At 38.8% G+C, this 24,328-nt stretch overlaps 1 protein-coding gene across 1 annotated transcript in view; it reads left to right on the top strand.

The window, feature by feature from the left end:
- Syt10 (synaptotagmin 10) overlaps nucleotides 1-24,125 on the top strand; it is a 63,162-nt gene extending 39,037 nt beyond the window's left edge. The window contains 4 exon segments of the mRNA NM_031666.2: nucleotides 11,040-11,160; nucleotides 12,272-12,443; nucleotides 15,862-15,991; nucleotides 18,738-24,125. Of these exon segments, the coding sequence (NP_113854.1) occupies nucleotides 11,040-11,160; nucleotides 12,272-12,443; nucleotides 15,862-15,991; nucleotides 18,738-18,809 (495 nt within the window). The 3' untranslated portion in view covers nucleotides 18,810-24,125.
- Nucleotides 24,126-24,328: the final 203 nt, after the last annotated feature.

The following is a 24,328-nucleotide window of genomic DNA, read 5'->3' as shown; positions in this document are numbered from 1 at the left end:
CAAAGAAATCAAGTGCACAACCCCTTGGGTCAGCCTTTTTGTTACCTTCCTTCATAATCCTCATTTTCCAGCTGTGCACTTAGAACATTGTCACAGTGAATACATAACTAAGTGAGTACATATATGGATTAAATGGGTTAAAGATACTCTTTGGAAGAAAAGTTATGGAATGTCAAGCATTAGACTTTACAGTAGTTGTTTTCTCAGAGATACAAGAGTTTCTAGAGGGCTAAGAAGGGAGATTCTTATAATATAGTAACATAACAATTAGTGAATTTTCAGGAGCCCCTCATAAGACAGCCTCATTTTAAGCACTTAAAGAAAATGAATGTGCGGGTTGGGGATTTAGCTCAGTGGTAGAGCGCTTGCCTAGGAAGCGCAAGGCCCTGGGTTCGGTCCCCAGCTCCGAAAAAAAAAAACAAAAAAAAAAAAAAAAAAAAAAAGAAAGAAAGAAAGAAAATGAATGTGCCCAGTTATCTGCTGAAGTAGAATATAAAAATGTATGTTCTTATCTTGATAACACATTCATCATTTTGTGCTAGTTTCTGTTTACACTTTTAAGAAAATGCCAAGAATATATATTTCTATGTATCTAGGAGATATATTTCTGTGTATCCCCTTATAGCTGTATTCAAAGACTCTATCATGGTTTTTAGAATATTTGCTTCTTTTTATCTAAATTGTGTCTTTTATGGCTACATTTTATTTCTATATAGCTACTTTTATTTCTGTTACTGTCTTTTTAGATTCCATGTGCGTTTTCACCTGTTGTTGATTGATTAGCAAATAAACATTCTTGTTAGAGTTTTAGAAACTATGGAAAGAATCTTTGAATGATGAGATTCAGTAGCCATTAAGTAGAAAAATTAATAGATTGCATGACACAATGTGATCTGTTAGATGATCAGTTAGAAGGTTTCTTAGATGATCAAGTTAGATGACCAGTTAGACATTGGACTATTTATTCAGTAAGCTGTTTAGATAATTCTGTTTTTGTACTTTTTATCATTTTTTTCAAATATATTTGTATTAGTAGAGGTTGACTAGAGAAGCAGAACTGAGAGAATGAACTCTCTCTCTCTCTCTCTCTCTCTCTCTCTCTCTCTCTCTCTGTGTGTGTGTGTGTGTGTGTGTGTGTGTGTGTGTGTGTGTGTGTACCAAGAGATGACCAAAGGATCTTGTGCACTCTACCCATAATCTTTTTTACCTTCAATGTGGAGAATCAATCCAATTTCCCCTGGGTAATCTGGACAGTTACTCCTTGGTTTAAGGGCATCAGAAACTCAAAGCAGTTAGGGAGGAGTCTGAGCATCCAGTTCAACAGAATGTTTATTGGGTCTTCTAGCAGGAGTGCTCCCTGATCTGTCATCAAAGTTTGTAGAATAGAGAACTTAGGTTGTAGGAACAGGAAGGAAAAAAAGTCTAGTGGTTCTTTATGGGTGATAGTGAGTGAAGCCATTTCCTCTTCCACCCCATAATTTCTGTATTCATGGATCCTGGATGAGGAAGAAACCATACCACATATAAGATGATGATTTAAAGCATTTTCCACCTTCCTAAGAACTCTACCCACCCCCAGGCTGCTGCCACCTAATTGGCCCTCTAACTATGTCTTCAAAGGTCATCCCATTGCTCTATTACACTACATACTTCAGGATGACGGAGAACATGCTAAGACCAGTGGATTCTGTGATCATGGACCCATTGTCACATTTCTTTGGCTGTGAAGTGAGTTCCTTGGTCAGAAGCAATACTGTGTAGAATACCATAACAGTGGACGCAGCATTCTGTAATTCCCCTGGGACTAGTTTTGGCAGAAGTATTACATGTAGGAAAGGCAAATGCATAACCAGAATAAATATCTACTCCAATAAAGACACAATGTTGTTCTTTCCATAAAGGAAATGGTGCAATGTAGTCAACCTGCCACCATGTCACCCTGGGAAGGGTGACATATCAGGGTCTCCGTCTTGGTCTCTGCTGTTGGACTACCTGCCACTCCACAGCAGCTCTAGCCAGGTCACCTTGGTGAGTGGAAGTCCACATTGTCAAATCCATGTATGACCTCCATCTCTCCATCTCATAACCATGGCCACTTTGTTCGTGTGACCATTGGACAATGGCACCGATGGCTAGGGAAATGGGCTGACTATCCACAAAATGGGTCATCTTATCTACTTGATTGTTGAACTCTGCTGAAGTATCTTCACACCCTTGATCCATTTGGAGAGATCTATCCACATCTCCTTCCAATCACTTTTCAAATCATGGCCTCTCCAAGTCCCTGTTATCCAGCAAATTCATTGGCTACAGAGCATGAATAAGTAAACAATAGCACATCTGTCCAGTTCTTCCAAACAGAATGTAAGACCATGAGCACTGCTTGAAATTCTGCCCACTAAGAAGATTTTCCTTTGATGGTGTATCTCAGGGTTGTCTCAGGAAGGGGTTATAAAGCTGCTGCTGTCGACTTCTGTGTGGTCCCTGTATAATGTGCAGAACCATCAGTAAACCATGCTACTTTTATATTCCTTTTACCATTATTCGACAGTCTTGAAATCCATTCTAACTCACGTTCTTCAGACTTCTGAGTGAATGAGTTAACATGTTCATTAGTAGTATAAAACGTCTTCTCCTGAACTAGATTTATCTACTTGATAAGATATAAAGGGATAAGATATCCCCTCTTAGCCTTATACCTGGTTATAGGTCTAACAATAATTTAGGTGGACCCTGAGGGATGTCAATATTGCCAAGTCTGACATCTCCTTCAAAGAAAGTCACCATTGACTTAGCATACAATGAAGGGCAGTTTTCCCAGACAAAGGTGAAAGGAACAGTATTTCAGAAGGCGGGGGTGGGGCACATCTTCTGCTAAGGAGGGAGAAATTTCTTCCTCCATACCACAATGGCCATCTCCAGATGGAAAAGCCAAGAATCCAGTAGTTGTTCAGTCCATTAAATGGCTGTCTCAGCTGGTCTTCAGAATCCAAAAGACTCTAATACCAATGCAGGAAAGAACTTGCCAGAGGGAGTGAGGGCAAGCAGGCAGAGAGAAAGAGCTTCCATCTTCTATGTCCCTTAGATAGGCTGCCACCAGATTTAAGGTGGATTTTTCTCCCTCAAAAGGTCCAGAATAAGGTGGGCCTTCCCAATTTTCATAATTTGGTTAAGAAAAACATCTCTCACAGGTGTATCCAGCTGCTTGAAGGTTAGTTAGTTAATTCCAGATGTAGTCAAGAATATCTTTCACACTACTTATTCTTTGACAATTTCACACATATATACAACATATTCTGATCATATCCTCCCCTAGTTTCTCCTACGTACTCCTCCTGAACAACATCTGTCCTACTCATTTCCCTTCCAAATTCTTGTACTGAGTCCAATTAGTGATACCCATATGTGCACAGATTTATAATAATCCTACCAGAAAGCATGCGTCTGAAGAAAACTGTCCCTCGGGAGCCATCAGCTGCCAATAATTCTTCACCTAGGGATATAGCCTCATAATCCCCCTCCCCTGTTGGGATATTGACTGGCTTGATCTAGTGCAGTCATCCACAGCAGATGAGATCATGGTGCAACTGTCCCGTCATCTCCAAGAAGGTACTATTTTTGCAGTAATCCTCTCTCCTTTTCCCCCATTTTCCCTTTTATTGAAGACAGATTTTTTTCTCTCATACTATATCCTAAGTACAGTTTTCTTAAAGACATTTCACCACCTCTCCCAAGATAGTCCTTGGAGGCTTTGGAGCAAAGAGAATGATGAGAATGATGCAGACGTTCCATTTAGGACTGGCCTCTCCACACTCAATTATTCTCTGGACTTTGACCAGTTGTGGATCTCTGTGGTAGTCTCTGTCCACTACAATAAGAAGTTGCTCTGATGAGGGGCAAGAACTGCACTAATCTATAGTCATAAAGTAGAGTGCCTATAGAAGGCACTCATATTAAGAGAACATTAGTAGTAGACTGTCCCCTTGGGACTATGGCCTCCTTAGCTAAGGGTTACAGTACCAGGCATAAACTGCCTATTGTGAACCAGGCTTTAAATTCAACTTAAAATTATGTTCATTATGCCATGACTTCATGCCACCATGTCACCAAAGAGCATATCTTGTAACTGTGGTTGCCATGGTTCGCAGCCGGATAAGACTGTTCATGGTTTTTCTCTCTCCTAGCAGCTTTCACAGCACCTTCCTTCCATAGGCCCTGATGCACCTGACCACATCTATTCATCTTCAACCCAGTTCATGGGAATTATCCTTACCTCTGTGCCCAGCCTTCTCTCTCTCTCTCTCTCTCTCTCTCTCTCTCTCTCTCTCTCTCTCTCTCTCTCTCTGTTTGAATCTTTCCCCATTCAGCTCACCATCTCCTCTCCTGTGTTTTATCTATGCACTACCACCCACTTCATTTAAGGTAATTCACCTCTAGGCTCGTCATCCCTAGTCTGGTATCCTGGCTTTGAGAGATGCTCCAAGCTAAGCACAACCGTAAGCCAAATCTAGCATGTGAGCGTTTCTGTTTCTGCGGGTAATTTTCCTCATTCACTGTAACTATTCAGTTTCGTTTTTCTTTATAGCTGAGTACAATTCCACTGTGTACATTTGTCACATCCCATTTTACATTCAACTGGAAATCTGGACCTATTCCAGTTCCTATCTATTGTGAATAGAGTGGCAATGAGCTTGGATCGGCTAATATAAATATCTCTGTATTAAGATATAGAGTCATTGGGATCCATGCTAAGGACTGGTATGGCTGGGTCATGAGGTAGATTTACTTACAGTGTTTTGAAAGGCCTCCAGATGGATTTCCAAAGTGACCATAGTAGTCTGCATTCCCACTAACAGTGTATTAAGTTCTGTTCCCCTGTACCCATGCCAACACGTGTTATTAAAGGAGACAGAATCTTAGACTAGGTTTAGTCTGCATCTCCGCTGATAGAGAAGGATTTCCACTGTTTCCCAGTGATTCGTAAATTTTCTTTTGAGAGCTCCCTGCTTAGTTCAAATCCCATTGTTCACGTGGGTTGTTTCCTTTGAGTTCAGTTTCGTGAATTTCTTGTGTATTCTGGTTGCTAATCCTGTATCTCGTATATAACTGGAATAGATTGTCCCCTAACAGTTTCCTTTGCCTTGGATAATCTTTCTAGTTCCGTGCTGTCCCATGTGTCGAGTGTTGGTCTTGTATGCTGCGTTGCTGGATTCCTGTTTAGAACAGCATTACCCATATTTATGCTGCAGTCAGGGGTGCAGTGATGTCACTGAACTACTCACTACCACGTGGGTGGAAAGAAAATTTTGTTCAAACTGCCAAAGCTTTCTCTTGGGGGGTCAGAAAGAATAGCAAAACGGTGGAAAGATTCCTGCCAATTACAAGGAAGGGGTTACGTTTGGTGGGAGGTAGGCGGGTTAGCTGAAACAGCCTGGGAACTAGCATGGGGCTTTGATCTAATGAAGGCTTATATGAGTTAACCAGGAGCTAGATGTCTTTCCTGGAGACATTCGATTGTATGAGACAGATAAGAGAAATGATGGTTTCTCATGACAAACAGAAGCCCACTTGTCAAGGTTTCTGGGGAATTCTGAAAGTGCAGCCTGGGCCGATCCAAGACTGTCATTTAGGACATTAACAGTGGCACTGCCATGTTGGGGTTTGGGAGCCCACGTTATACCCAGCATATACGTGAAACTCTATTCCCTACTTTGCCTGTAATAGTTCTAAGGTATCTGGTCTTTTATCTTTAACTCATTTACAAAGTTGAGTTCTGTGCAGGGCAAGATAATATATATGATTGTAGTTTCATTCTTCTGCGTGTTAACAGGTTTCAAGCACTATTCATGAAGATGCTGTCTGTCCTTTGATGTATATTTTTGGATCCTTTGTTTTAAAAAAATCAGGTCAGGTAGTCATAATTATTTATACTTGTATCTGAGTCTTCTATTTCATTGTTCTATGAATCTATGGTTGTGCCAGGGCCATGCTGCTTTTATTCCTATAGCTCTGTGTACACAACTTAAAAACATGCGTGGTGAAATCTCATACAGTGTTATTTTTGCAAATGATTGCTTTAGCTATCCTTGGTCTTTTTTCCCCTCCATATATATTTTAAGAAGTGTGTGTGTGTGTGTGTGTGTGTGTGTGTGTGTGTGTGTGTGTGTTGTCTGTCTGTCATCTGTCTGCCTATGGTTTGTGTCCCTGTGGTTTTTGATTCTATTGATAGCTTTTGGTAGAACATCCATTTCCACAGTCTTGATTTTTCCTGTCCATGTGTAAAGAAGGACTTTCCATCTCCTAGTGTCTTCCCTAATTTCTTTCTTCAACGTCTGAAAGTTTTGTTACAGAAGTCTTTGGTTTCCCAGGTATTTGATCGTTACTGACTATTACGGATGGGCTTGTTTCACGGATTTCCTTTCAGTATATCTTTCATTAATACAAGGGAAGTCTGCTGATTCACTGTGTTAATTTCATATTCTTTCTTTTTCTGTGGGTGATTTTTAGTTACCAGAGTTTATTTTTCTATAGAGTCCTTGGGGTCTCTTTTTCATAGCAGCCTGCCATTTTCTTATTTTACCCCTTTTATTTCCTCCTTTCGTTTTCTTGCTCCAGATAAGACTTCAAGTCCTACATTGAATAAGCATAAAAAGGACCTGCATCCTTGTCTGATATCTGATCTTTGTGGGAATACTTTGAAGTTGTCTGTGTGTAGCATGATGTCGGCTACAGGTTTTGATACACAGAACTTATCATATGGAAGATACTGAGCCATTCATTGCCAAAATGCACCAATGAACAAGACAACGTCTCCTATTATCTGCTGATCTGTGTTGAATTCCTTATGCTTTATTTAAATTATTTCACTGTTTACAATCTTTATGGCTCTTGACCAATTGGTAACAAAACTATTCCTCTAATTTTAAGTGTGTGTGTGTGTGTGTGTGTGTGTGTGTGTGTGTGTGTGTGTGTGTGAATGCTTCATGTACCTATATAAAATAAATAGCAACCACATATAAGAGAGAGAATTTATCTGTCAGTCTGACAGGGGCCTAATTTGCTTGATAAGATTATCTCCCTTTGTCTCTACTTCCCTACATATAATTTGTTCTTCATGGAAAATTTTCCATTGTGAGTATTTCTTACATTTTCTTATACATTTCTCTGGTGTTGGACACCTAGGTTCTTTCTGTATGTTAACTATCATGAATAGTGATAAAGTGCACGTTGAAGTACGTATCTCTGTGGTATGTTGACGTAGAGCTTAAGGTAAATACTCAGGAGTAGTACACCTGGGTCACTAATCGATCTACGTTTAGTTTATGTGAAGCCATCATACCGATTGCCATAGCGGCCGAACTAGTTTACTTCCCCAACAGCATTATGTAAGGGCTCTCGTTTCTCTATGACCTCTACAGCATTGGTTGTTACTTAGTTTCCTACTCACTACCATTTGGGCTGGAAAGAGACAGAAAACCAAAGTAGTTTTAAAGTGTGTTTGTGTGGTGTGTGTGTGTGTGTGTGTGTGTGTGTGTGTGTTTGTGTGTAGGGTGTCTGTGTGTGTGTGTGTGGTGTGTGTGTGTGTATGTGTGTGTGGTGTGTGTGTGTGTATGTGTGTGTGTGGTGTGTGTGTGTGTGTGTCTGTGTGTGTTTGTGGGGGGGTGTCTGTGTGTGTGTGTGTGTGTGTGTGTTTGCATGTTCATTCACATGTGTTAATGCAGGTGTGCTACGGTGCATGTTTGGAGATCAGAGGACAATCTTGGGTGTTAGTCTTGCCTTCCACCTTGAGAAAAGAGTCCTTTGTTTGCAGTTGTGTACAGGATCGCTGATTTGTAAGTTTTCGGGTGAGACTCTGTCTCCACCCCCTGTCATTGTCAGGACACTGGAATGACAGATGCACACCATTATGCCCGGTGGTTCTAGAAATAAAACTCATAACCTTACGCTTGTGTGGCAAGTGCTTTATCCACTGAACCATCCCCTCAACCCTTCGTTTGCATTTCTCTTGTGGCTTGTAAAGTTAAGCGTAATTGTATACGTATGTCGGCCATTTGTAGTTCATCTTTTGGGAGCTATCTGCTTGTCTTATTAGTTTTGTTAAGTATCACTTGGGTTGTTTGCTTTTTGCATTATTTGCATATCCTAGATATTAACCCTTCATTTGATATATAAATTTGATATATAAATTATATTTATATGCCTGAGATTTCTTCCTGCTCTTCCATGCTGTCTCTTGCCTAGATTAACTGTGTTCCCTGCTATGCTGAAGGCTTTGAACTCGATGAAGGTCTTGTCTGTTCACGTTTAGCTTGATTTCCCACATGACTGGATTTCTATTCAAAAAACTCTTCTCAATGTCAATTTCTTGAAATGTCTCCCTACTGTTTCCTTCAATAGTTTCAGAGTTTATGGTCTTTGATCTGTCTGGATTTGATCGTATACAGGATGAAGGAAAGGAATTTAGTTTGATTCTTCTACATGTGCACATCCAGTGTTTCTCTGCACTATTAGTAAAAATGTCTTCTTTTTCCACTGTGGGTTATTGCCATTGTGTGGCTGTTTCTGTAGGGTTTTATCTGGGTCCTTTGTTCTACTTGTTGATCTCACTCTGTGTATGTGGCAGTACCGTGCTGGTTTTCATGGTTGTCAAGGCCTGTAGCATAACTTAAATCAGTCTGATTTTGCCTCCTGCATTATTCTCTTCGCTCCAAACTGGTTTCACTATCTGGGATCTTTCATGTTCCCACAAACCTGCAGCCACTATTATAGTAAATAGGGGAAACCTCCAAGCATTTCCACTGAAAGCAGGAATAAGGCAAGGCTGTCCACTTTCTCCACCCCTGTTCATAGTGTGCTCAGAAGTCTTAGGTCTTAGTGAAAGCAGTAAGACAAGAGAAAGAGATAAAGAGGGAAAGCGAGTTTCAAGTATCCCCACTTGCAGATGCTGTGACTGTGTACATAAAAGACCCTGAAGACTATTAAAGCTGATAAACACTCTCTGGAAAGTGGCAAGATACAGAACTGACAGACAAAAGGGAGGCCGGGATGGAATAAGTACAACCAGGAAAGGAAAGACCTTTGCAATTAACCTTTAACACATCAAGGCATGAGACAAAGGATGGGAAGGGATAAGACAAAGAGGATGGGAAGCTGTCCAAAGCTTTCATGGAACCAGTTTCACGAAGGTTGCTGGACTGCTGAATGCAACCCACAGACCGACTGTGATGCCAATCAAAATTCTGACTTCATTCTTCAGCAAAATAAGGATTTTTTAAAAATGTTTTATGTTTTTCATTTATTTTGTGTGCGGACATGGGTGCATGTTTGCCAAAATGCACTGTGGGAGTCAGAGGTCAGACTACAACTTGGAGGATTCTGAAGTCGATGCTTGCCCTCTAGCATGTGGAGTCCTTTTCGAAGATCGAACTCAGGTCATCAGGCTTAGAGGCATCTTTCCAGCCCCGAGACATAAAAGACTTTTAAGTTCTGTGATCCTGGGTACTGAATTAGGAATGTGTTTTCTCCAAACTAAGTCAACTTCATTTTTTTTCTTTACAAACGATTTCATCAAACCCTTTAAACCACCCTTAAAGAGAAATCCTTAATTCTCATTGTGTTTATCAGTTTTACGTTTATCATTTTTTTTACACTATGCAGTGATAGCATATACATCTACATCAGGATGCTAGGGACATTTCTAATGTGTAAGTGGAATTTAATACAGTCAGTGTTTATCCAGAGTAACTGACATTTATTCATTTCTTCAAAGACTAGGGTACCAACCGATTGAGGATATAGTGCATGGTAGAGTGATTGCCTAGCGTTCTTGGAATCCTGGGTCCAATCCTCAGAACCACAATGTTTTTCAAGCACTGACAGCCACTAATAAACCACGTCTCTTTAGGACATCGAAAATAAGACAGGAAGCCTTGTTATATTAGACATCATATATGAGCAACAGAGAAAGAAGCCAAAGGGGAATTTTAGACAATAAATCAAGTCCACGCTGTGGTTGTTATGAAATTCTGTGAAGGAGCTGGGAGGGGCATGGACAGGGACAGGCCAGATGCTGCCTTAGGATAATGTCTCAATGAAAAATATCCAAACAGGCAGCTCCCAGAGAAGAAGTCAAACAGCTAAGAGCTAAGGATATAGCTCATTGATTTAAGCATTTGCAAGTGTGAAGACCTGAGTTCAGATCCCCAGAATGTACATATGCAGCAGGTGGGTGTGGTGGTTCACTAGTAGTCCCAGCCTCAGGAGGCAGAGAGAGGCTGGCTTCCAAAACTAGCCATATTGTGCTGGTGAACTCTGGGTTTGATTCAGAGACATGGCCTTAAAGAAAAAAGGGTGGAAGGTCAATAAAGGATGATTCCTAGTATCAATCTCTGGCCTCTACATGCATGTACACACATGTGCACATCATGCACTGTGTGTGTGTGTGTGTGTGTGTGTGTGTGTGTGTGTGTGTGTGTGTAAATTTTGCTTTTCATTTCGTAACTGATCACTTTGATATGTGAAGCTTTATTTATGGAGTAGAGGTGAGTCTTATAGGCCATTTGATCCTGGTGGATGGTGGCTTAACCAATCACAGTACAGTAGATGCCAAGAGCCAGAAATATATGTCATATTTGTCAATGGTGTAGAGACATGCTCTGTCTCTGTCTTGGTTGGATGCAGAGGTGAGAGGAAATGAAGAATAATTTCCTACCAGGTGCCTACTAGGTTTGGCCTGGGCCTCTGAATAAGCTGTGTTGTCCTTTGTTCATTATGACAAACAAGATGAAGGTGGTCCTTGGGTGGCATCAGCAGTCTGGTCCTCTATGCTAAGTTGCAGATGACAAGTGAGCAACTGGGATAGACTCTTTTTACTAACTCCATTCATAAAAAATTCATTACGTGTTGTCTTAATCCTCACTGAAACTATTTAAGATTTTCCAGTATTCTATTTAATGCAAATGCTTTCATTGATCTTCCATTTCATTTTTCTTTCACTATTTGGTATCTGAAATTACTAATGTTATCAACTTCCTTTGTAGGAAAGCATAGACCTGGGCGAAATCATGTTTTCCCTTTGCTATTTGCCAACTGCTGGTCGCATGACCTTGACTGTGATCAAGTGCAGAAATCTGAAGGCAATGGACATTACCGGATCATCAGGTGCGTACACAGCAGTCGACAGCATATTCACATACAAATAATTTCACACATCTAAAACTTTATGGATTTTAATAATTTCTCTGCTGTGGGATAAGATAAAAGCAGAAGGAGGAATTACAAATTAAAATGTTATAAATAGCCTTTTAGATAACAGTAAAATTATGAGATCTTTGAAATCTATCACTAGATTGACTTTGAACTTTGGTTTTGCCTTTCTTCTTCCTTTCTTCCTTCCTGATCTAATCTATCTAGAAATGCCTAATTTATTTTGTTCTGCCAAGCTTCCAGCTAGTCTGTTTGCAAAGGAAGATCTTTAGACTTTCAGCTGTGAATCAATACCATACAAAGATATGTTTAAATTGAATATATTCCCTTTACTTGTCTGAAGAAAAGAGATGAAATGTAAGCTCACCACTGGGTTTGCATTCTTGACACCTTTCCAGTAACCACTGGGAATGTCTAAAGACACTACAAGACACAAACAAAAGCAATATGTCAAGAAACTCTTGAGAGAAATTTCTCAGGGAAAATTTGACAAAGGAATAAAACATGGTGCTTCCTTCTCTCCTCCTTTTATGGTTTTGAACATAAACTTTTGTGGCAGTGTTTGCCTCAAGAATGATAAAGTGATACAAACCAGCAGGTGGCAAAGGAAGGGACCAGTTATTATGTATGCTTTTCCTGTGTATTCTGCTGGTATCATAATTAGGGACTTTAAAAAAAATGTCTTGCTTAGAATGGTCTTCTAGGTGTTAAAATGTATTTCTGAGGTTAGGTATTAAAATTGTCCCCTTGCATGCACCAGTATGTACATAACTCTGTTAACAGAATAAATACCTTTTGTTCCTCAAAATATAGAGATACCTTTTTCTACTGCTTAAAATGCTCAAAAAAAAAGCTCAAAAATTAAAATCTGAGTCTAAAGACTTATGACTGTAGAAATAGAGAAAATAAGATCAAGAGTCTGTAGGCCTCAAAGTAAGTTATCTAATTTAAAAAAATATTAATACTAAAGTGCTCATGTATACTCTCTTATTTAATAAAAACAAAATAGTGTTTTGTGCATACCATGGATGCTTTCATTTTAATAAAATTACCTTTCTTCTCATAGATCCTTATGTCAAAGTGTCTCTGATGTGTGAGGGCCGAAGACTTAAAAAAAGAAAAACAACTACAAAGAAAAATACTCTCAATCCCGTGTACAATGAAGCCATTATTTTCGATATCCCTCCAGAAAATGTGGACCAGGTCAGCCTGTGCATTGCGGTCATGGATTACGACAGGTGGGTGGAGGCTGCTTATCCGTGATGCAGATCATCAAATAGTCATAGCACGGGACACATAGCACTGAAGCAGCAGGTGTAACTTAAACAACAAGGAAACAATTCAATAGAATCTGTAGTTATAGTCTTGGTTTGGTTTCACCTCCAAAGCAGCCTTTCTTAACATTCACATGAGGCTGAAGGAAGAGTGATCCAGAAGTAGCATGAAGTTCATGATGCACAGAACTATTCAGAATATTCCTCAGAATAACAAATATTACAATCCAGAGGTGGCTTTACTAGAGGGAATACCACACAAGGACAGTGGTGCTCACCCCAGCTCTAGAATGAACCGTCATCAAGGGACGGTGCAGCATGTCTATGAGATTCACTTCCTCCACTGGTAAACTGTCAACATCCTGTGGAACTGGGGCGATGATGGGGGGAAGACCCATTGCAGCCTGAGAGGCTCTGACAATGCTTATCGCTTTTGTACATCTCTCTGTTGATAACTCTATCACTTGTTTAGAACATGAGTATAAAATGCCTAAGAGAATATTAACTGAACACTATGGGGAATGTTAGTAATGTGCCAGTCGATGTCTCAAACTCAGCCCCCCAAATTAATTAATTTTAATAATTTAATTAATTAACTATGGAAAAGCACTTGTGTTGACTTTCCAGAGGTAATAAAAAATCTTGAATTATTCCACATTTCAAACCTTAAAATATTGTAAATGTCTTCATGAACAACTCTATTTTGCTTTATCAACTACTTCTATTGACTTCTCAAAGCAGTGGGGTTGGATTAATACAATTGAGCATGTCATCAAGACATTGTTAAGGAAATAGATCCTAATATCACATAAATCAAGATTATAAAATCATTTCTACAAATATCCCTGCTAGGTAACTTGATATCGAGAGGAATTTGCATAGAAGAAGAGCCAAAAACATACCAGAGCATCCTAAGATCACCCCATCGCTTTGATGCCTAGCAAATCACATTAGTACCTATCAAAGCGACTCTGTAGAGTCTTTTAAATTCTTTCAATTACACTGTGTTTCAAGAAACAGATTATTGAGAAAGTTCTGGTGCAGAGAACTGAAATCTTAACACTCAGAAATCACAGGCAGTGGGCTCATTCTCAGCTACATTGTAAGTCTGAGGGCAGCCTCGGCTACATTAAGATCCCATCTCAAAAAGAATAAGGGGAAGGAAATTCAGCTTGTCCGGGGCTGCCTTGACTTCACTGAGAGTCTAGCTCCTGCTGTTGACTCCTAGGAACTCTTCTAGGTGTCTAGGTGTTGTTGTTGTTGTTGTTTTTTATGAGTAAAGATGATAGAATTAGAATCATGGGCTTGGGATTAATTGTATCATTAAACTTAAAATACTTAGAAAACAATCTTTACATAGTGGACTCTCAAAAATATTAGTTACCTGAGTCTCAGTGGATATATCTACAAAACACTTCCACACCTAAGGCTTGGGAAACACTGCAGAAGAGATGGGTAGAAAGATTGGAAGAACCAGGGGGTCAAGGAGTTTGCCGTGAAATTGGGTCTCCTAGTAATATCAGAAGCTACACCCATAAAATATCACCAAACATGATGGCCTAAATGTGAGCTGACCAACGACTACACCAACTGGTGCACCAAAGTGGATGGAGAAAAGCCCACTAGGCCCCAAACTTACACAAAGAACTATAGGCAACTGAGGAAAACAGGGAAAGAGAGAAGAGGTCTTCCTTAGGCAAAGGCATACCAATAAGTTGTTCAGCGCTGAACAGCCAGTCCTAGAAACATATGTATATAAGAAACATTACACAGGCTAAACAATGTATATTTAGGGATATATGTGTCTAAACATGTACATACATGCATACAGTAGCATTTAATTAAAGGATCTGTGAATGTGAAGGAAAATGAAAAGCAGTATTTGAGAGGATTTGGAGGGAGAAATGGAAATATGATACAATTATATTTTAATATAAAAAAGTAAAAAGTAAAAAGTAAAAATAAATATTAGCTATCATTGCTATTGGTTGCAGTGAAAACAGGGCACAAATAGAAAATAATAATGTCAAACAGTATGTCTCATTGTTTAGTAATAAATCACAGTAGGGGAACTAAACATAACCCTACCCTACTTAATTATATTGCCAGCTGTAGCATATTTACTCTTATAACTTAGAGTTAGTAAAATAGAGACTTTTATGCAAAAAAAAATGAGCACTGTTCTCTAGGCATGCAGGCTAAGCACCATTACAGAGCAAGCCTTGTGGAATGAGTTGGATATTCTTTGCAGTATGGGGGTTTGATGGGGCTTCCTCCCAGAAAGCAGCGTTATAAAAGTGGTGGGGGAGGGGGGGTCTGTTGGTGCTTCCTAATGCACGTGATCTCATTGCTAATGTGGCAGAGAACTGAAAAAGTTTGAGATTTTTATACAAATTTACTCTGGATGTTGAAGTTGTTTAGTAAATTATTGTTGCATCTTTTTTGTTAGCTGGATGGCTGGTTGTTTTGTTGGTTGGTTGGCTGGCTGGCTGGCTGACTGGCTGGTTGGTCGTTCGTTGGTTGGTTGTTTGGTTGGCTGGTTGTTGGCTGGTTGGTGGTTAGTTGGTTGGTTAGTTGATTGGTTGGTTGGTTGGTTGGTTGGTTGGTTGGTTGGTTGGTTGGTTAGTTGATTGGTTGGTTGGTTAGTTGGTTGGTTGGTTGGTTGGTTGGTTAGTTGATTGGTTGGTTGGTTAGTTGGTTGGTTGGTTGGTTGGTTAGTTGATTGGTTGGTTGGTTAGTTGGTTGGTTGGTTGGTTGGTTGGTTGATTGGTTGGGTGGTTGGTTGTTGGTTGATTGGTTAGTGTTGGTTGGTTGGTTGTTTAGAGATAAGATCTCATGTGCCCCAAGCTGACCTCAAAACTTTCTCTGTAGCTGATGATGAACTTGAAGTTCTGACTCTCTGTCTCCACCTCTCAGCTGTGTCCCACACCTAGCCTAGTTAATTTTTATTTAGGAATTTCCATTTAATCAAAGGGGGTATACAATAATCTCTTCTCTGTAGGGAATGTTTCAACATGTTCCATATATAATGGAAACCAAAAACAGTAGCGAGTCTCATAAATACAGTTCTTCCTACATGTACAGATTGCCATGAAGCCTACTTTATAAATTGTGCACAAGAAGAGGCTAACAGTAACAAATAATAAATTAGAACAATTATAGCAATACACTGTAAGTATTAACCACTGTGTAATATTGGTATATTATTTGTTTCTAGAACTTTGTATTTGATATTTTCAGACAGTGAAATCTGGGTCCAAAGACTACCATAACCTGAAGGACCTATTGCTTTGATGATGAGTTTAAAATTCTACTGAAATGTGGAACATTCCACTTACTTTTGAACTGTGACAATGAAAATATGATATTCCTCAAATCCTAGGGTGGGACACAATGAGGTCATAGGTGTGTGTCGAACTGGACTAGACGCTGAGGGTCTTGGAAGAGACCATTGGAATGAAATGCTGGCCTATCACCGAAAGCCAATCACACACTGGCACCCCTTGCTGGAGGTAAGGATGCTGGCGCCACTTCTGCCCTCAGCCACTGCTATTGCTTAAACTTTTTTTATCTGCTAACTTTCATTTGAAATTTCATTTATCCACCTATTTGACAAAACTTGCTCTTGCTTTTGTTTCAGAGTCTCTTAACATTACCTGTTCAAAGTTCTCTGTGACTTGAGGGATTTTCAAAACATAAAGCCTCTAGATGCCTGGGGCTCCTTGTTCAGTAAGCCTGCAAAAAGAGTGTGTCTTTTCCTTTGCATAACCTTAGACTTTTGTCGGGGACCAGGGACCATGGTTCATTACTCAGTAGGAACTGAGCTCTGGCACCAATTGCTGTGAAAAAAAGCCTCTTTCCCTAAAGCCCCATTTCATTTATAAATCCGTAATTAATCGCTGTCTTCTGATACCTCTGGTTATGTCCCAGATGCAAGTCAGAAAGTGCATACAGAGATTTAAAATATCAAAACAGCAACTTAGCTGTGGTCAAAGCCTGGCCATGCTATGTGACTTTAATTATAAATCTTAGTGAGCGGTCAACCTTCTCTAAGTTTCTACTATTCCTCTGCAGGAGGAGCAACTTACAATGAGAACACACAACGCTATGCCACACAGGCTGACTCGGTACCAGGTCTTGACAGCGATGTCCCTGCCTGAGTTATGTTAGGAAAGAGGATTACCTGTTTTCTCTCTTAGAACTTTCGAGCAGTTTTTCTGCTGGAGGTACAAAGTATTGCTTTGTTTGATGCCTTTCTTTCCCACAAAATCAGTTGGCAGAACCTCCTCAAGAGCCACATCAAGAGACGTAATGGGTGTTCACAAAAGGACAGAAAGCACTTTGTGAAGCTTCATAAAATGAACACTTATAATAGCCACAAAACACATAAACTTTAGCCATTTTAAGGAGTAAGTTGCTGCTTTGTGCGCTAAGCTTTGGTTTTAAAACGGGAAGACTGTGCACTGTAACTGGCCAAATGTATCAGTAGGACAAGATTTTTCAGTCTCAACTTAGCTACAAGAATGAGACCCTGGCTATGTTATTCAAGACATTCTGTGGGAATGGGGCAAGCATTTCGTGTTCAGGCAACGGAAGTAAACTGCTATCCCAGATCCCCATTGAAGGGATAACCTCTTGTGCACTGTTTAAAAGGATTGACCTGCCAATAAAGAGCTGAATGGCCAATAGCAAAGCAGGAAAGAATAGGTGGAACTTCCGGGAGAGAGAGGGGAACTCTGGGAAAGAGAAGGGTATGGAAATTCACTACCAAAACATTGAGGAAGTCGGATGTATGAAACTGAGGAGTGGTAACCAGCTATGTGGAACACATAGAATAGTATAAATGGGTTAGTTAAGTTACGATCTAGTTGAGAGCAAGCCTAGATTATAGTAATCTATGAACATGCCTAGCTTAAGACCTAGGCATTAATTCATAAATAAGTAAATAAGCCTCTGTGTCATTATTCAGAAAATGAGGTAGACATAGAAAAGCACAGTTACACCTCATTTATATATAAATGTCACAAAACTTTTCTTGACTTCATAATTAATGTAAGTCATAAGACACAGATACATACATACATAGAAAACACAGATAAAGACACGTATACAGACATACACATACACACAGACATACATGCACATACACACAGACATATATGTAGTACATACATGCATACATACATACATACACAGACACAAACACACATAGACATACATATACATAGGCATATACACACATACACATACACAAATACACGCAGACATGCATTATTTTAGTTACTTCTCTATTGCTGTAAAGAGACACCATGATCACAGCAACTTATAAAAGAAAGCATTTAATTGGGGCTTGCGTACGGGTTCAGATGGTTGGTCCATGCTCATCACTGTGGGAAGCATATAGTTAGGCAAGGTGCTTCATTAGTGTGTGTGTGTGTGTGTGTGTGTGTGTGTGTGTGTGTGTGTGTGTGTGTATTCCATTAACTAAACTCTTAAAATGCAGATTGTCGCCGTCATAAAATATCAAAATCAAAATTGGCCTTTGGAAGAAAAAGCTGTTTCTGGCTTACAGTTCTAGAGGAATGTTGTCTGGATATAATATAGTGGAAAATATGTATAATGTATAGTATAGGATATATAATACACAATATAGGATATAATATATAGCATATGCTATGTCCTCTGGATATAATATAGAAGAGAAGAATGGTGGCAGGAAGACAGAGCAGGAAGCAGAGAGCACATTTTATCCACACACAGGAAACAAAACAAACTTGAAGAAGGGCCCGAGAGTATCAGCCTTCAAAGCCCGCCCAACAAGGCCATACCTTCCTTCCAAAGGTTCCGTAACCTTTCCAAACAGTCCTTAAGCATGTGAGTCTGTGAGGGACATTTCTCATTCTAACTATCATTAGGATCTTAGGTCTACAAGTTCTTGTTACTCTTACAGTAAGTAATAGCATAGAAAAAAAAAAACTAAATATCTCCCATAAAGTGTGGGAGCCTTCTAAAGCCATAAAGGTTACTGAATGACATTATTCTATATACCTTTTATATCCAAGTGCTATGTATTACAGAAAACATTTGTGTTTTCTCTCTACCTTGGAAGGTAAACTCTGAAGAACATAGAGGTTACATAAATCTTCCCTTCAGAAATTTGCAAGCTGTGTGTGACTATCCACTGTTAACAGAGAGATACAGTTGCCATTATGTGATGTTTTTTATTGGATCATATATTATGAAATTCCTGTCTTTCAGTTACCTGGCCGAGCAACCAGTTTTGACAGTCAAGGATCCTGCTCTTCTCCCAGGCCACCGTCCACACCATAAAAGCCTCCAAATAAAACCACATCACAGAAAGACCTAGAATCATGGGCTCATTGAATCAGAAACACATACACACAGAAAACACCCATGCACAGGACATTTGGCTTCTTCATTTAAAATAGACCCATGATAATTAATAACTTGATGCATAATTTCTTTTGGCTTATGTGTTTTTAACTTTGAGTTTATTAATACATTCTACTTGAGTACTAATAGTCCTTAGTTACCTATGGCGTTTAACTTTCATGTCTTCTCTCTACTAGCACAGTGTTTTAATATGTTGTAATTCTTTGCCTAAGCAACAAAATAAGATTTTTGAGAAGAGAATCCACATGTATGTAAAATTAAATATAGTTTATGCCTGTGTTGTGTGAAATAGTGTAACGTGTCATCTCCAACCGTATATACATTTCTATCTGAACTTTAATGTGCAAACTTAAATCAGTTCAACAGAATCAACTCCTTCAAATCCTAATTAACATCACGTGTCCAATAATAGTTTTTCTTCCATGATCAGCATTTCTGTCATCAAGGTATATCTCTCAAGCTTCTGTTTTAGGGACACTCAGCTAAGCTGCAAAATGAAGAATCATTTTAAATATAACTGTACAACGTGACGTTGAGCGCCTGGTAAACGACGCTATCAGCTTCCAATGTCTTACCATTGCATTAGTTAGACCGGCTGTACTGCTGACGGATAGTTTTAAAACGCCTAGTAATCTTCACCTCCAGTGCAGCTTGAGGTATTCCTAAGTGGCTACAGTCATAAGTTTGTCTTTCAAGGTTCTCTAGTACTGTGGTGTGTCTGTCCTGTAACTTGGAGCTGTCCTGCGGCTCCCGTGCTTTTGATGGATCACACTTCATAGAAACCAAAGGTCCAGTGAAGCTCTCTGTGCCCATTGTCCTTTAGATGGACAGGCGTTGACTCCTCCCACCCAGAGGCTCATCACTCATCGCTAGAGCTAGACAGACTCTCAAGGACAAAACTTAGATGCATGCTATAAACAGTGCAGCTTTCACGCTTAATAAAAATAAATGCATTTCAAAGGTCCAAACAGTCAGCTCTTTAATGAAAGGAAGGATTAATGATCAGACCATTAGAGGTTAAAGAAAAAACCCAACTATGCAGATGCTTTTTCTTTTTACAAGATAGAACGGTCTTTGAAATCAGGGCAGCTTTTTGCTGTCTCGTTTTAAGACCCTATCAGAAGGAGCCTAAGCAGAATTATAATAACCTTGCTTTCCAGGTGTGCATATTTAAAGCTTATTCCACAATAAGGTTTCTAAAAGGGAAGAAAATTTATATTTGAATTTTTAAAACAAGTTCGTTAGGATGAGAAAGTTTTGTCACAAATTATGAACCTTTTTATATTTGTAAAAGTCCCTTATTTCAAGGGACTTATATATATATATAAGAAATATATATTTAAAGTCCTGCAATTTCTCTCATAAAGATTCAGTTGCTGTTAGCCAGGATGCCAGCACGTCTCATTCATATTTATAGCGTAAACTCAGTTCTACCTAAAGCTTTGGGATAATGGCTGTGTCCAGCTAATGAAAACATACTACTAAACTTTTTCTTATTAAAAATAAGAGAAACACATCTGAAAACACTTGACAGTCCTGTCAAAACAAAACAAAATAACCCTAGACAGTAGACATGGATGTGTCATTTCTCAAGTCCACAAAGTATGCATTTTCGCTCAAAATGACATCATACAGACTTACTCCTTGAAAAACCACAGCTAATTTCCCAAGGAGAACAGGCTAAACCTTCTTAAGCATTTACGATGCTGTGAAAGAGGTTAAAGAGAGTAAATTCACAACTGTCTTTCAGTTAATATGTGAGAGACATTTTCTCAGAGTGATGCACAAATTCATTAGAACAACAGTTCATTGAGAGAAAATACACTCCTTACGGGTCTTACACAGCCACACACAGAAATTTCTCTCTGCTTGTGAGCTGTTAATCTCTCGGTGTTTAAAATATGGTTCCGTGTTCCAGATCTGCCGCCCTCCCCTCCCCCGACTAACTTGTGGAAGGGCACGTACGATGCAGGTCAACGTGGCATTCACTAAACTGCCAATGTCAAGGATTCATTCAGGGACTTACCACTATATGCATCTAGGAAAAAGATTCAGTGTTGCCTTGTGGGCGGGACAGCACTGTTGCTAGGTACCGAATATGACAGACACCAGTGTCCGGTGCCCAGTCATTTCAGAAAACCAGAAGCTGATTGGTTTAGAGTCTTGATTTTCTTCTTCATTGGTGTCCTACATTGGATTTTAGTCCAAAGGTCCAGGAATGATCACTGCTTCCTAATACACTTTTCTTAACAGTTCCTGTTTCCTTTCTCAGGCCACCCTGTGTTGCTGGCACTTTACACGTAAAACTCACCATAGTCAGACACACTCAGTTCAGTCGCAAATATTAGGACAAATGACAGAAAAGTAGTGGCAGGAAGTGGAGCCAATCACATGCCTACACGAAGTTCGGCGTGCACTCGCTCGTTACTGCAGGGAGCTCGCAAACGACTAATACTGTCTCAGGGTTTATATTAGAGCAAATGTATTTGAGCTACTTGGTTGCAATGTTTAAGTGACATTCACAACTGTGCTTACTCTCCTGGTGTGTTTATTCTTTTAAAAGTTTCCAGGGTCAATAAAGAACTAGCAGTTTCTTGAAGCTTAACAGTTACTTAACAGTTCACTTAACAGTTACTTCAGAAGTTAGAAAAAAAATCAAAATCCCATTCTCATGCGAATCCTACTATCTATAAAACAAAATATAATTTATTCCAAGATGGGATGCCCAAGCAGCCAGGAATTATTACAATAAAGAAGCATAAAATTATAACACTGAACACAAATCAATTTCTTTCTACCTCTTCAAACAGACGACTTGATATCCTTCTTGAGCAGAATTTCTCCGATTTTTGTCATAATAGCTGTGATATTACTACAAGTCAGTTTGTTTGCAAATAGTAAGAAAACCGGGTTGGTATGGCTTTAAAAAACCATTAGGTTTAGCCATTGGTTAAATGTAAAGAAATGAGACCTGTATCACAACTTGGTCTTCTAACAATTACAGATGTTCTAAGCTGACATGGTTGGTTTCAGTGCTTGTAATTTTTAGATTAAAGGAAGACTACTGTCAACAAGTAGGTTTTTAAAAGCCTAAGATAATTTAAATAACCACATATTTATTCTAAAAGATATTAAAGCATAGAAAACAATCATATGGAGATGTAGGAAAAAAAGGAATTCCTTCAAATTTTAACTCTTATTGGACAGTAAATTCTCGAATGTTCCAAAACTCCATGACTCAGCATTTAATCGTCACTCAGTGACATAGCTCAGGACATGATGTATATGAACCTGCTGTGAGGACCTAATATTTAGGACAAAACGAGTTTAATATTTTACACGAGATAAAGAGCCAACTAAATAAAATACTGTTTTCGGAATGTAAATCCTTGGTGTTCTCTTAGCTAAGAATTTTTTCATTAAAAGATCAATATTTATCCAATACTATGTCAGTTAAGATTAAGGTAACTACTTAGCTTCCACTATGACAATTGACTAAAACCATACATATTTGAATAGAGGCATTCCATATTTGATCAAAAATGTATTTCCATCATAGTGGTTAAATCATTATTTTCTTTTCTTCCTGTCTATCATGTAACTAAGTGAAAGTTTGCTTTGGTAGCATGACAGTGTTACACTACAGAAATAGAGAAATGCACTCAGTTAAGGACCAAGGTAAGCCTTAATGCTTTGCTTAAAGAAAACATTTGAATACTAAAAGTAGTGACTTTAAAAAATAGGTAAAAGATGTTTAAGAGAAATGATAATATTTTGTATGTCTGAGATGATTAAATATACTCCTCCCAGGGGAACTATTTCTATAAATCCTATTTTTACCTCTATTGTGACAAGAAATATGAGCTGCTCTTGATAAATTTATATGGAAGTGTTTTCATCTCAAGCCTATGATAATTTTTGATGTAGACTATGAAACCCTTTCCAAACAGTGAGACTATGTCTGATTTTATCACAGAGGGTAAAGTAAACCATGGTCTTCTGACATTTTGTATTTTGTTAAGTTGCATCTACTGTGTAGAGAATTCCCTACTTGCTGAACATAGGATTGAGTTTTAGTTATTCAACCTCATGAGGTTTTTGTTTCCTGAAAATAATTTCTTGAATAGCGATGCAAAACTCATTAAGGTTAAATTAGCTTCAATGCTGCAAAGTTAATGTGGGAGGGGGGGGGTTAGATTTCCTGAGGCTTTCCAAATAGCTTCTTGTGTGCCTCATCTGAACACTAAGGAAATACGTTTCCATGATTTGCTGAAAATTTTGTGCACCCCAAATAATTCTCATCCCCAAGATTATGTAAAACAACAAAATAATCATTCTGTAGTAATATTTATAGAAAACATTTCATAGATAGGTTTCATCAAGATTTGCTGTTTTTCCTGTAAAGTCCTTTAAGCTTTGCATTTAAAGAATATGGTAGTAACAATGTGAAGAGTTCACTGCATAAAGGGGAAGCAGGTAAAACTCCTATATGTAAAATATTTGCATTTATAGCTTCTTCCTTAAACAAAGAGGTACAACACCCAGGTTGTCAACATTAGCTGTAATTGACCCAACAGAGCAATGACTGGGTTCACATTCAAACATGGAGAAACTACAGAGCATTGAATTCAGAATCAAGATAAGTCAATGAGAAAAGAATTGCCTCCCGTCATAAATGTGATGTTCCTCCTAACTCCTTGACAAGTAGGTAGTCACCACATATACTGGTGGAAACTGCTAACGTTCTTCTCGCAGAGCCTCAGGCAATTTAAATCCATCATAGTTCATCTTCTTTGGGGTACTTCTAAGTCATTGTTCTCAGTGTAACCTTTTAAGTGAAGTTCGTGATTCACTTCTTAGCCACTGTTTAAATCAGTACATTGACTTCTACTTTCTAGAACAGAAACTGGAGTCTTGAAATTTGTGTTCCTGACTTTTGTACGGTGACAGTCACTTGTGAATTTTGGCATCTTATAATCATATTACTTAGAACAGCTTTTCCGTAAACCCTCTGGAAGATGTCCGTGCATTGTGCTTTAGCCTTATTTACTATGTCTTCTTTAGAGTGTACGAACACATTCGTCAGGATCAGATGAATTATGTAACAATGAAACCTCAAAGCTGTTATGAAAGGTAGTTCATAATTACTTTTGTAAAAGAAATGGAAAAGCACTTGAAATATAATTCTACTGTTTCATATGTATTTTAAAAAAAGAAATAAAGTCGTTATAAATAATGCTATCTGTTATTTTTTAAAAAAAATAATCCCTTTCCCCGACTTAATATGAAGCATTTCTTGAATATAAATTAAACGTATTTTTCCAGTTGCCTTTAATACGCATTGAAGTGGGGACAGAAAAACCCAACACTCTTCCACACCATCACAAGGGCCTCTGTAACGAAGCAAACCCTACTGAGAAAAACATAAAAGATGC

This window comes from Rattus norvegicus, chromosome 7 (assembly GCF_036323735.1).
Source record: "Rattus norvegicus strain BN/NHsdMcwi chromosome 7, GRCr8, whole genome shotgun sequence".
In the NCBI taxonomy this organism is placed as follows: domain Eukaryota; kingdom Metazoa; phylum Chordata; class Mammalia; order Rodentia; family Muridae; genus Rattus; species Rattus norvegicus.
Note: the sequence above shows the minus strand (reverse complement) of the source record. Positions and strands in the feature narration are given on the sequence as shown.